The sequence below is a fragment of the Myotis daubentonii genome, chromosome 7, assembly GCF_963259705.1.
Source record: "Myotis daubentonii chromosome 7, mMyoDau2.1, whole genome shotgun sequence".
NCBI lineage: Eukaryota > Metazoa > Chordata > Mammalia > Chiroptera > Vespertilionidae > Myotis > Myotis daubentonii.
Window position 1 is genome coordinate 72,840,274 of NC_081846.1, and position 14,934 is coordinate 72,855,207.

General features: G+C 35.7%; 1 protein-coding gene across 1 annotated transcript in view; it reads left to right on the top strand.

Moving 5' to 3' along the window:
• The window catches only part of LRP1B (LDL receptor related protein 1B), a 924,684-nt gene that overhangs the window by 707,357 nt on the left and 202,393 nt on the right, over window positions 1-14,934 (top strand). Inside the window, exon 56 of the mRNA XM_059704885.1 lies at window positions 2,462-2,661. Coding sequence (XP_059560868.1) covers window positions 2,462-2,661 — 200 coding nt within the window. The remainder of the gene's footprint in view (window positions 1-2,461; window positions 2,662-14,934) is intronic.

The window sequence follows — 14,934 nt, forward strand, 5'->3', positions numbered from 1 at the left end:
GCTGTGTTAGTGTTCCCAAGATTGGAGGGTCAGAAAGGCAAGGTGGAATGTTCTAATTTATTTTAGTGAGTTGAATAATCTTTTGATTTCTATTTATTTTTTATTACTTTTTTTGTTTGTTTTATATATCCATCATCAGCTCTAGTATCGACAGCCAGGGATTCCTCCATAAATTTACTTGAAAAGAACAGATTGTGTGTTTTTCTTGATGTATTTCACTACATATGTTGGCTTTTCTAAATGAAGATATACTAAAAATAATTCAAGATAAAAAATAGAACTCATTAGTTTCTGAAGTGCTTCTCATGTATTATTACTTGATAATTTGAAATTTTCAAAATATGTGCACAGTAACATAGATCTACACAAACCTTAGGTAGGAATTCCAGCATTGCCCTATGCAAGGTTGAAAGGTATTTTCAGACTCAGGTCTGATTTCAACTTTTGGTTCTGAGAGCTCTTTTTAGATCTCTGCTCACACAATTCTACCTTTTGTTTAGTTTTTATCAAAAATATATTTTGCATTTTTTAAAAATATTTTATTGGTTTTTTTACAGAGAGGAGGGGAGAGGGATAGAGAGCTAGAAACATCAATGAGAGAGAAACATTGATCAGCTGCCTCCTGCACACTCCCCACTGGGGATGTGCCCGCAACCAAGGCACATGCCCTTGACCGGAATCGAACCTGGGACCCTTCAGTCCGCAGGCCAATGTTCTATCCACTGAGCCAAACCGGCCAGGGCTTTGCATTTTTTGTCATGCTTAATTAGGATTCAATGAAATGTTGACTAGCAAAAGAACAACATTTTTATTACCTTTATAATCCACTATCACTTGCTTTTATGCATATACTTCGGAAATAACTAATACAAAATATATATTTTTACAATGATTATTTATGTTATCCCTGTATTTGATAAATGTTGTGTTTTTTTTTTCTGAAAACCTTTATTTTTTTTCTAGTGTGTGGTTAAAATAACTGAGCACAATTTTCAATGTCAGAATATATGAGAAATATTTTAAGTTTAAGCTGCATTTTCCAGTTTTAACCATAGATAGTAATCTCATACTGTGCTGTTCCAGCATGGCTAAAGGTGAACCTGAGGAGGGGTGGTGAAGGATTAAAGAAAAGACATACAAGAGAATATAGCTGGGACTTGGTAGATCTCCAGTGCTTGGATGAGGACACAAAAGACCCAGCCTGCACGCAGATGCTTTATTTTATAGTCTGATTAAAACAAGGGTAGATTAACATGTATATATATGTTCTTGTTTTGGCAACACTTGCTGCACCTCCCACAGCCCATTAGCTACTTAGGAAGGAATTAGGGAGGGCTACAAGGTCAGGCTTAATTATGCTAGAAGAGCTCTGCCCTCCAGGCTGGGACTTCTGTGTGGCCCTGCCACAGGTCAGCCCTAGGCTTGACCCTAGAGCCGCTCCCTACATCATGCCATATTATTTTAATTATACAAAAAGAAAAGATGAGGTCTGGGAAAAATAATTTGGTTAATAGATTTTAATTTTAGAGTTGGAGGGTGAAAAGCCCATTAAAGATCCTATACCTAGCTCCAATATTGAATAATAGAGATAAGGAAATATTCCAAAAGTGCTTTTTCTACTATGATAAAAATAAATGGTTTAATTAAATGGAAAGAAATTTCTAAGTAATCTCTGTACATCTACACACACATAATATAATACATTATTTGTATATTATGGGGTACAATATTTATGTTTAGCTCAATTAGCTTTAGTACCAATATTACTTAATTTTACTATTTATTGCCCACAGTGTATATATATATATATATATATATATATATATATATATATATATATATATATATATATATTAGAATTTCCAGTAACATAATTTAAATCAATGCTGCCTAATAGAACTTTCTGTGATGATGTAAGTGCTCTAGATCTATGCTATTGGATATGGAGCCACCAGACACATGGTTGTCAAGCCCCAGAAATGTGCTGGTGTGACTGAGTTGCAATGCAGTCCATTTAATCTTATATATCTTTAATTAATTTAAATTTGAAGAGTCAAAATTAGCTAGTGGCTAACACATTGGACAATTGCAGAATTAAGCAAATATAATGCACTCCTCTATAATTCATTTAGAATTTTTCATAAATGACATACCAAAAGAAAATCATATATCTGGAAAATTTTACTATCTAACATTATAGATGGATTTTGAAGATTTACATGTGTTAACAATATATATTATACATGAGTTTGTATACTAAAGAAAACATGTTTAAAATTATATGGACATTTAAAAGTATGAAAAAATCATTAGAAAACTTTCCCTTGACGTGTGCTTCTTAGAAGCTACAGTTCAGAGAAATTAATTAATTGGTGATAGTTGAGCACAGACGTGAAATAGTGTGTGAGGTTTTACTCCTTAAGTGTCTGTAAACAAAATGGCTATTGACTTTCTTTCCTAGGTATTTGTATTGGATTGACTGCTGTGAGTATCCGCACATTGGCCGTGTTGGAATGGATGGAACCAATCAGAGTGTTGTCATAGACACCAGGATTTCCAGACCTATGGCACTAACTATAGATTATGTCAACCATAGACTCTACTGGGCTGATGAGAATCACATTGAATTTAGCAACATGGATGGATCTCATAGACATAAAGGTTGGTACAATAGCACAGATGATTCAGTATTTTGCCACTTCATAAAATGTTTTAGAAAAAAATATGTGTATATATATTCATTACATATACTTTCATCAAATATATTTCCCAATTTAGTGTTAATTATCATACTCATTTATGATAATATTGCTAAATAAGAAATCATATATATTTATTGAAAACTTCTATAATCATGAATAAAAATAATTTTGACACTCTAGGTTTTCTCTAATTGTACTTTTCTAAGTAGTTTTTATATATAAATGGACAAAATATAAGTTATCATAAACATGAATTCTAATTGAATTTAAATAAGAATATTTGCTTGTAAACATAAGGCTTTTATTACAATCCTAATAGGGTTGAGTTTTCTTAAAACACTAAGTAAAAGTACAGTTCTTCAAAGAAACTTAAGCAATATTATTTAAAAGTGATCAGTTATATTAAAACATGATTAAATTGATTGTTATCTAATAAACAATGGCAACAAAAATTAATGTGGAAACAACTTTCAAATTGGAATAACATTAAGAAATGTTCATAATTTAAATATGAATGAATATAATTTGGCAGATACTTTTTTCTATATTTTGTAATGCAGAGTAGATTAAAAGCTGTAAGTATAAAATATTTGAAGGAAGAGCGTATAAGGGAGTTAACACTAGAATTAGAGTTCAAAGAAGACAGCTGAGGATGGGAGAACTTCGAGGGGTAGTAGAGAATTACAGAATAAAGAAGAAAGGGGTAGAGATGAAGATGAAATGGATATGACAGAAACCACAGACAATTCAAATGAACACTCAAAATATGTATGTGGCTTTTTAAGGATGAGATTTTTTTCTAAGTAAAGAAATCAGTATTTATTAATCTTTAATGACCTGTTGTCACCTTTTCATCTTCAAATATCTCCTGGAGTACAACTTTCACAGGGAGGCCCCAAAGAAAGCCTACACATTGGTGCGGTTTAGCTTATCAGATTGTTTTCTTCTCTGCAGTAACATTAGAACAAAAGTCCAGGAGCAGGAAAGGTGAGGAAGAGAGGTGGGGCCTGGAAATGTATGGTGTCCTGAGAAGGATGGGAACACTAAATAAATAATTAAAATCAATTAATTAATTGGCTCATTAATAAAACTTAATAAGTCACACCATTTCATAATTTCTCCCAAGTCCCTTTCAGCTAATATTTCAACAGCTATATCCTTCTAACTCAACCTGCTGACAGCTTTTAGAGGTGCTTTTTTAAGGGTAAGAAGCTTGAGGTCTGACAAGTGTAGTTGAATGAGTCACACATTTGGGTGCTGGCATTCCAATTATAGATACAAAGAAACTCATCAGGATGCAATTGGAGTGCAGAACGATTTAGAGATCACTTTAGGATTTTAATTACAGCCAAAGCAATGTTGACAACTCCAAATCACACTTAGTGTGTGCAGCAGTTATATATCCTGCAAAGACAGTAATGCAATGTTCTGCAACATACCTAGATGATATTATTGCAAGTTTTATTGTGGCAATCAGTATTTTTCTTAGATAACCATGAACCTATTTTTAGCCTCTATATACAGTACTAGGTGTTGTGAATGTATTACTTTGTGCCAAAATTTTACTGTACAATTAAATGTAAATAATTTCTTGGCAGATATCAGAGCAGCAAGTATTTGCCTGTTTTCATTTAAACCTTAGTGTTGGAGTAACCAAAACTGTATTTAAAAATGTCTATTAGAAACTATTGATTGCATCCCCTACTCATTATTTGAAAATTATGTTAGATATGTAGGTGACTACTGTTTTGAAATCTTAATACAAAATTAAATGCATGTACATGAAGTGTTCCTTAATTATAGAATTGGTGGTGACTTTGGGTAGAGGGACATATATAGCAAGAGAACATGGTACTCAATCTATTAATGAGTGAAATATTTAGCTGACAGATATGCAGTTCTGATGTTAACATTTTAAAATTTGATTTTGAAAATGCTTTGAGGCTTAAAGATTGGGGGTGGGAAGTAAAAGAGTTGCTGCCTTTATAAATATTTTCTCCTAAAGGTTTTCAGAAGAAGACTAATGAAAAATTCATTAAGTGTCTTATCAGGCATCTGCCAGCATCTGAATGAAAGCCAATAATTACTTGGTAGTTACTAATGTGCTACTAATTGTAGGCAGCCTAAATTATGTCAACTCTACATCCAATGGGGAAAAAAGCCATTTATTTTCCATATTTATAGAGAGAAATAGGTTTTTTCTGCTTCTTGCATTTTCACCATAAAGACATAGAGAATGCTGCTGTTTTCTAGATGTGATTTGGAGGAAAATAAGATATGTTAAAATAACTTGTCTATTAGTTTGGTCACTGACTTTTCTTTTAACTAAACTAGTATTATTGTTCTTATTTATTCTATATATTAAAACTGGAGCCACAGCTAATCAAAAGAATGGGATATGTCAATCCTGAAATAAGTAATTTGTGAATACGAAGGCTATATAAACAATTTCAGAATTATGATCCTTTTTTATAAGTCAAATTTTAATAAGAGAGAACAATTAAACTTGTATTGCACTTTACATTACAGAAAGCTTTCTCCCCAAATATGTTCAGATTTAAACCATGAATTAATTGCATAAATTAAGCATTCTTTTATTACTAGAGGCCCAGCACATGAAATTGTACATGGGTAGGGTCCCTAGACTTAGCCTGTGATTGGAGCCATCTTCCGCCCATTTGCCAGTCCCTAGTCCCGCCCCACCACTGACACCCACCCCAGTTCCCCGTGGTTCCCCATTGGCCATTCAGAGATTGGAGCCTTCGGGCTGTGGGGAGGGACAGAAAGGTGGTCAATGTACCTCATAGCAACTGGTCGATCGGTTGTTCTGGCCGTTATGCCGTTATGGTCACTGGCCTTTTATTATACAGGATTATTTGTCTGGTCTTAGAACATCTAAAGGTTCTGAATTCTGTTCCTTAAAATATAGGTCAGGTTACTTTTGAGGTACATGGGACTTGCAGTTTGCTTGAGAATTTCCATCATCTTTTCTTGCTAACCCCATTTTCCTACCAAGTCCAAACACTACATTGCAAAATAAAATAAAAATAAAATAAAACAAAACCTTAGGTAATTGGGTAGTATAGGAATGTGAAGCTCCAATCTTAGTCACATAAACCTCTCCTCAGTGCCTGTGTATATTATTCTATTGGCCTTTCACTCAAATAATTCTATAATACTATAAAATATAATTATAATAATTTAATATCATAGCATATTATGCATGGTGCTGGATAACTGAATCCATTTATTTTAAATCAAAATTTCATTGGTTTATTTTTAAAATTTCTCTGATTTCTTCTCTTAAGATCTACCTATTCATTCACTCATTCACTCATTCACTTATTCATTCAACAAACATTTACTGATCTTTCCCCCCGCTGCGCTACAAGTTATGCTAAGCCCTGGAGTTATCAGATGTATAGGTCCCTGTCTTTAAAACACCTCAGTTTAATTGGAAAAACTGATTTTCAGGTAAAGATGTGAATCAGATTGGAGTTAGAGGTATATGAAACATTGTAAAAAATGCAGGTTGCAGTAGGTGAGCCTTTGGGGAACTGGGTTTCTTTGAGAAGTCTGAGACATAATACAAGCTCTCCACATGGGGAAATGTAGGAAGGATTCTTCTCACAGAGGGAATAGCCTGTGTAGAGATGTAATTGCTTCTTGAAATAGCATGGGGTTTACACCATTTGGCTATGACTGGAAGTCTTATTAGAGGGAGATAATGACAGTAGATGAATAAGGGCAAACTGGGGCCAGGTTGTGACAGTGCTTGTATGCTAAGTAATTTGGAATTTATCCTTTAGGTCATAGGGAGCCATTGATGGTGTTTAGTTGGTAAAGTGCTATTATTAGATTTGACAACAGCATGGAAAATGAAAGACCCTGGAAGGCCAACCAATTTAGAGGCTGCTAAAACATTTTAGGAGAAAATACTTGAAGTGATTACAGCTGAGGGAATGCGGATGAAGTTTTATGTTCAATAGGTATTTAGCAGAATAAATAAGAGAGCTCTGTAAACTTGAAATAGAGAATCATTAGTGGTTGAGTTGCAAATATCAAGTGAAATATTTATATTATTATCTACTTAGAGAGGAGAAAAACTCTATTTTGATTACATTAATTTCATATATATTTGTACTTTTTTTAAAGAACAAAAAATACAAATAATAAGCATAGCTAAGAGATTATTTTTAAAAGCTCTGTTTTGATGAGCGATGCATTGATTTTAACAAAAGGGTTAGCACAAAAGGAATTCTAAGGATGTTTAAACACTTCCTCTTGTCTCTTTTCCTAAAGAGCATTCAGAACACCTGATAGTTTACCTTAGAAAGATGGCACAGGAGTGGATCTGTCCTCTCCCACTTTCTCTTGAGCTATAAAATATGTCCAATGAGACTTGGAAATTTCACAGTGTTCTTCAGATTTAAATGTTTAGTTTAAAAATTGTTGTATGTTTTTATAAAAAACAGAATGATTCTAAAGACAATGAGTCTAAGTAATAATATTCTTCTTGTGGATCTATGTACTTGGGATTGGTTTCTTACCGCTCCCAAACCACAACCCTGCTCACAGAATTTTAGGCTTCAAATTTGGATAAGAAATAATAAACCTTTGGTGGAGTACAGATTTTTAAGTAAAAAGAAATTTTCATATTGGAGAAAGCAATCCTTTAGGATCTTAAAGCTTGGGGAACCTGAGGATAAGGTGGGTTGGGGTGGGATCTGTTGCTAAATAGCTATTTCACCCTGAAAATGATATGTAACTTCCCTAGCTCCTATTGTATCATCTATAGTAATAAGAGTGTTGGAAAAGGAGACATCAAAGGAGAATTCTAGAATGAAAATTCTAAGTTAGACGGATCACCAGCTCTCAGAAATTTTGCCAAACCCAAAAGTGTTCTGGTTTATCTTCAATTTAATCCTGAGAAAGGTTGAGAATACAGTATGTAATAATCAAATGCTTGTTCACTCAGCCTTGATGAGAAGCTCAAATTGCCAACCAAATACTCATTTCTCTGAGTAGTATTGCGAGAATTATTCACATCCTTTACTGTTGAACCCTTGTGAACTGATCATATCGATGAGAGGAGAAAAACTATCTTCTTGAGCATTACATTATATTAGGTGCTTCGCTAGTACTCATACTATTCTCTCTCTCTCTCTCTCTCTCTCTCTCTCTCTCTCTCTCTCTCTCTCTCTCTCTCGGCTTTCAACAGAAATTTCCTTAGTCTGCTACTGAGGACCCAGGACTGAAACCATCCTCTTATAAACTAATACTTTTATTAGAAGCCTACTGTGTTGAAGAAACCTTGTTTGATGCAATACATGCTATTTTAGTCATTCCGTCAGGGAATGCTGTACTATAATTACCATTAAAGCCATTTTGCAACAAGGAAATACGTTTAAAGAGATGAAGTAATTTCTCCAAAGTCAAATAGCTGGTAATCAGGAGAATCAGAATTTGTACCAACAAAGACCTAAGTAGTTTCAAAGCCTGCATTCTTTCCATTCTCCATACAGGCTCCTTGCTTTTAAACAGATAATGAAAATGTGTTGCCCACTTGTTATAGTTTCTATCAACAGTTACCCCATAAATGCAAAATTGTATCCAAAAGGCTTATCCATACCTGAATATCATCAAATTAATTTTAGTAGTAGACCATAAATAAATTACAAAACATACAGAAACAAACAAAAACGTAAGCCACCATAACATAATTATTATATAAGAAAGCTCTTATCTCATCAAATAAAAAATATTTTTTGATGTTTGTTTGAGGGAGTGAAGAAAGCAATAATGATGCTTAAAAACAGACACCCGGCTTCAGTGGGACAGTTGGATGTTACAGTTTGCTGTTCCAAATTAACTACATCTCCTGCCCATGCAAACCTTTTAAAGCTTACTTAGAGATTTATGTCACAGAATTTCTGAAATTTGGACACAGTAAAGATTTTTTGTGATTGATTTTATGCATTTCAAAAAATATTGCTTTCTCTAAATGAAATGTCTATAAAATAGGTTAGAAATATATCTTGAGAGAAATGTCAGTAATAACTCTACACATCTACCTTAACTTAGAGATTCTATTTTCCATTTAATGAAAAGAAAATTAAATAGCAGAAAATTCTATTTAGGCCACAATTTCATTCTGTTTGCTTGTATCAAAGTACATAAATTCAGATTTAGCTTTCTCTACTCTCTGTTACTTTTGCCATTGAACTTGAGATATCTTTTAGATGTAGTGAGTTTCTTGAAAAATAACTGAAAATACTGTGTAAATAGTAATAAAAGAGTGAGCTAAGAAAAAGGTATCTTTGATCTTGAGCTTTAAAATCTGTTTTAGTAATTTTTTTCTTGGAATACTCTGTATCACTGAATGACTTAACCTAGTGTTAAATCAGTTAGTCATGTACATATTTTATCCAGCCTACTGGAAAAATATACTAATAACTGCTAATTTCTTTGAAGATTAATGGTTGCACATGATTCTAAATTATAGTTTATCACTGAATCGTCTTTTATTTTATGGACAAATTGTTTAAAATTCCATGCAGTTATGTTAACTATGGCTCTTTAATTGTTTCTATACCCTTAGACCTGCAGATCCTCATATGTAAGTGTCAGTATTGAAGTATGTGTGTGTTGTGAGGGGGAAGTTCTGTGTTTGGATTTAAAAATCCAAATCATAACCCATGCAGTTATTGTCTACATTACGTTGGAAAATGAATCCAGACTCAGCATCTTACTGATGAAATAGCGTAAGCCATATTTAAAGGGTTTTGTTCTGAGGGGGAAAAACATTTACTTAAAAAGACAGGGAGTGTTGTGTACCCATATCTTCTGAAATTAATGGTTGTTGCAGTTGGCTGTTTAGAACATTTAAGTATCTACTGAAGCCCAGCAAAACAAAACAAAACAAAACAAAAAAAAACCCAAACAAACAAACAAAAAAAGCAAAAAACGTGGAGGAGATCTAATAAATGCCACCCTCTAATTTTACAATATTATAGAGCATTTCTTTCTTGGTTAGATGTTACATTTTAATACTTTTCAAAAAATATTCTAGCATTCATAGTCCATTACCAACAGTAGACTTCACAGGCTATTTTATGCCAACAGTGCTGATGTGCTGCTGTTTACAATACAGTAAAAGTTAATGGGAGGGAGCAAAATACAATTCAGTTTCTATAGAAATATCCCTGAACCAGTAAAATAAATTTAAATTAACTGCCATTTCTAAAAAGTCTTGGAATTTCAGTGTCAATCATGTCTTTAATTGTGTCCCTTGAATAAGACATGCTACATTAAACTGTGCACATGTTTAAATAGATTATTCTGCAAATGCCATATATGTTCCATATACTATTTTTAAATAGTGAAATTTTAACTATTACCCTAGAATGAGTTTCCAGCCACTGTCAATAACCTTATCTATTCAAAATATGACAATGTAGGGCAGTGATGGCGAACCTTTTGAGCTCAGCATGTCAGCATTTTGAAAAACCCTAACTTAACTCTGGTGCCGTGTCACATATAGAAATTTTTTGATATTTGAAACCATAGTAAAACAAAGACTTATATTTTTGATATTTATTTTATATATTTAAATGCCATTTAACAAAGAAAAATCAACCAAATAAATGAGTTCGCGTGTCACCTCTGACACGCGTGTCATAGGTTCGCCATCACTGCACGGCGTAGGGCATTGGTAGATTTGGCTTTGGTCCAGTTTACTCTCTAACTTAGCCTTTGACACACTACTCTTCCGCATTTCATCCATAGATTAGGACTTCTAATCAATCAGCGGTTTTCTAATATATCTCTGAGGGGTGGGCTGAGGTGGGAGCTGGGGCAGAAGAGGACTATTCTGCGTAGTCCCACACTTACCCTTTCTTATTCCTGGCGTTACCTACAACACATTTGAAAATGCTTATCATATGTTTCAATCTCCTCGTTTTTATTCTAGAAGCATATTTATAATTGTAGAAATGTGAGAAAACCAGACACTAAATCCATGTAAATGGATCTATTCTTCTATATCCTCTATATATTCTTCTGTATATTTCCCCAAAGGCAAAGTACTTTTTCAAGGCTGCGGTTTTCATTAGACTGCCTCACAAACACTTCCCTAATGCACACGTATGTGGAATATTATAACATATTCAGTATTGAGGGTCACCTCTGCAAACACATTTCCAAATGTCTGGGACTCACTAGCAAAAAGGCCCAGAAAGTTTTAAAGCAACAGAATTATGCCTTTACCAAATACATGTTGCTTTCTTTACTTCAGAGACTGGAGAGCAGTGTCATTGAGAGAGGCTGTTTATAGGAACAGTCTATTTTTCAAAATAAATGTACTATAATTTGCATGTCTGCTTTGTAAATCCTCACATTCATTAACAGGAATATTCTTTAGGTGTTAAATATTCAAATAGCCTATTTGAATTTTATTATGAATAATTTAAAACTATATATGTGAGGGAAGCTAGAGGACTGAATTGTATTAAACCAATATCGCTAATCTATACAGAGAGAACACATTATTTGATGTGACAAGGCAGACAAAAGGAGGCAAGAAATTAGAAAGGATGCCTTCAGCCTATTAATAACGGCTTTAATATAAAGAATCCTAAATAATTTATAAATTTTGTCTTCATATGTTAAATTCATTTTTAAAAGTTATTTTAAACACATTTAAATGTCCCAACATGAATTACAGCATGAGGGAGGGACATATGACTATTGTTTGGACACTTTATCAGCATGAGTATTCAAAATGCAGCCTCATTTAATAGACTCCCAGGCAGGATCAGCTCAGATCTGCTCTGCATGGTAACTTATTCTGCATGGAAGAACTTTATTTTTCCTCCCCTTCAAAGTCTCATTAGTGGATGAACTTTATGAAAGATTATGAAATATTTACTGGAAAATATAAATTTTGAAAATTTCATAATAGTACTTGGAAATCTTGACTATCCTTACTGCCCCTGCCATTTCTTGATGCTTTTATTCATCCTGAAAAAGAATTTTGGACACGGTGACCTGAAATTTTATTTGTAGCACTGTCACCATTAAGTGGGGTTGTATTAAAGGGTAGGCAGGAGAAATGTTCTTGGAGGCACATGTTTAAATGGAACATTTTGTAGCCTGTTATATATGGTTCAGAGGAAATAATTATTTAAAATAAAATATTCTGCAAATAACACTGGAGGGGATGCATAATTACTGGCAAAGAAATAATTCTGTTGGCCTTACATTTACATAAAGCACACTGATTTATGATGGAGTATATGAGGCTGAAGCTACAGGCTCAGCAGTCATTCTCTGGAAATTAGTACACTGAGGCCACTTTCCTACCTACCCACTCTGCTTTGTTACTCTTCATAAAATAGAAACCATTATTCACCCACCCCCTGACCACTGACATGAAACTCCCACTTTGCTTGCCATGTGAAACCACTTCTTTCATCATCTAATTTTATCATCGTTTCCCAGCCTGCACTGTTTTTGTAGTCTTTGTTTAATCTCACCTCAGTTTATCAATGCTAATTGGTTTTCTTTGTTTCCTTTCTGTTTTCATGCTCTGCTCTTTTAATTCACATTCTAGCATCTCTACAAATCTTGCTTTATATTATCCTTCTAGAACAGCGGTTCTCAACCTGTGGGTCGCGACCCCTTTGGGGGTTGAACGACCCTTTCACAGGGGTCGCCTAAGACCATCGGAAAACACATATATAATTACACATTGTTTTTGTGATTAATCACTATGCTTTAATTATGTTCAATTTGTAACAATGAAATTGGGGGTCACCACAACATGAGGAACTGTATTAAAGGGTGGCGGCATTAGGACGGTTGAGAACCACTGTTCTAGCAAGATATTTGAGAAAATTGTTAATATCAAGGTCTCTCAAAACAGAGGATTCATGAGCATCCTGACCCTTTTCCCTGAAGCCAGGTGTTTTAGTAAGGTTATATAGTTTGCACTATATCGCCTAGGAAATGGGTATCATTGATGGATTTTGAGCAGATAAGAAATATGTGAGATGCAAAACAAATTGGAAATCTTAATGGGAGGGAGTTCTAGCTATCCCATATTTGCCTCCTTTCCATGCTAGAAGGCTGAAAATGTGGACTATATCACTAGGCTCTTTCACCTGGCCTCAAGCTGGATTTAATCTATGGAAAACATTAGCAGGAGATGAGATGGTGGATGAAGGAAAAAGTCAGAATATTTATTCATCCACTCTCCTCCATGTACAACCGCAGGGGGTTAGCACTGGCTGAGTTCCTCCAACAAATGGTATCTGCTCTTGGTGGCTGGCTCGTTTTCTTGAACTGCAGCTTTCACCAGCTTCTGGTAACAGACCTGGGATAAAACAAGTCACCTAGTCAGGCCCAAACCTCTGTAAATAATTAAGAGAAAAGTAATATGACCAATTGTACCTAAGACTGTCTTGTTCAGTTAAATTATATTACATTACCATTTAATAATGTATTATCTGTTTAATATAGGATCCTTGACCAATACAAAAGATATTGAAAGAGATTAAAAACTAATGAGAAAAGTTAAAATAATCTATCATAAAAGGCCTGTGGTCCCGACGCTGTAACTCTCGCGGGCAGGGACTTGTGGCTCGCATGGTGAGGCATGGCTTGTGCATGGCTGGCAGGGCTGGCAGGGCTGGTGGGGTGGAGGCGGGGCCGATGGCTCAAGCAGTGGAGGCAGGGCCTGTGGCTTGCGCAGGGCGGGTCTGGGGTCCTGACGGCACAGCGAGTCTGGGTCTCGCATGATTTCGTGTGCTGGGCCTCTAGTTTTGTAATATTCGGGTGTGAGGGAATATGTGCTTTTACTCAGGGTAATGACACCAACAAAAAAAAAATAAAAAGGAAGAGTCTTAAAATATATTTTTTAAAAAGATGATAAGAATTAATGTTTTATTTTATACTACTGTCCTGGTGCACGAAATTCATGCACGGGGTTGGGGGTGTCCCTCAGCCAGGCCTGCACCCACTCCAATCTGGGACCCCCTCGAAGGATGTCCTGCTGCTGGTTTACAGGGATTAGGCCTAAACCGGCAGTTGGACATCCCTCTCACAATCCAGGACTGCTGGCTCCTAACCACTCACCTGCTTGCCTGCCTGCCTGATTGCCCCTAACGACTCTGCCTGCTGGCCTGCTCACCCCTAACTGCTCCCCGTGCCAGTGTGCTTGCCCCCAACTGCCCCCCCTGCCAGCCTGCTTGCCCCAACTGCCCCCCCTGCTGGCCTGCTCACCCCATTCGCCCCCCTGCTGGCCTGCTCACTCCAAATTGCCCCCCCAGTGTCCTGATCACCTCCAACTGATCCCCACTGATGGTCTGCTTACCCCCAACGGCCCCGCCCCCCATCAGCCTGATCACCCACAACTGCTGGGTGATGCTAGAATATGAGCACATCCACTGGAACCTAGCATGCCAGAATGAGAGAGAAAAAAAGAGCGTGCTTTTTTGACTAAGGGTAGATACATGCCCTGCTTACTTCTGATTGGCCCTTTCAAAGAATTCTGCCTTAGCAACATCCTTGGGATTGGTTATACACCCCACTGTCTTGTGATTAGTTATCTGAAACCTGCATGTCCTAGTAATATCCATACATTTTAAAGCTTATGTCTCCCATGCATCCTTCTTTCCCTGCCCAGTTGGGTCTAGTTCTAGGTCACTTTGTGTTTTTCTCAGAACAGAACATAGTCAGCAGGCTATACCCTGCCCGCTTCTGCAGCTTTCCACTTCCTAGCCCCCATGGTCCCATCCCTTTCTACCTAGCCTCTTCTTCTATCTCCTCACTTTCTCTAAAATAAGAATTTAATTTACAAACTCCATAAATTAATATTGATTATCTGATAACAGAGGGTTTCTGGTGGGTGATCATTACAAGTTTAGAGGTAATAACCTTGCCCAGTGCTTATATTGTCCCATGTCTAAATATTATACACAGTGTAATTGCAATCAAGTAATTGAATAGAATGATTTTTACATGGAGTTTATTACATTAATCCCATTGCTTTATGAACTTATATTTGTTTGCTAAGGCTACCAGAATGAAGTACCAGAAACTGGGTGGCTGAAACAGTGGTGTCAGAGCCAGCAGGAGCACTGCTCAGTACTTCTCTGAGTTGTCCTCAGTCCAGGTATTCTCCATTCTTCCCAACTACACCTGGGCTGGTTCTTCCTCAAACCCTGCTCAC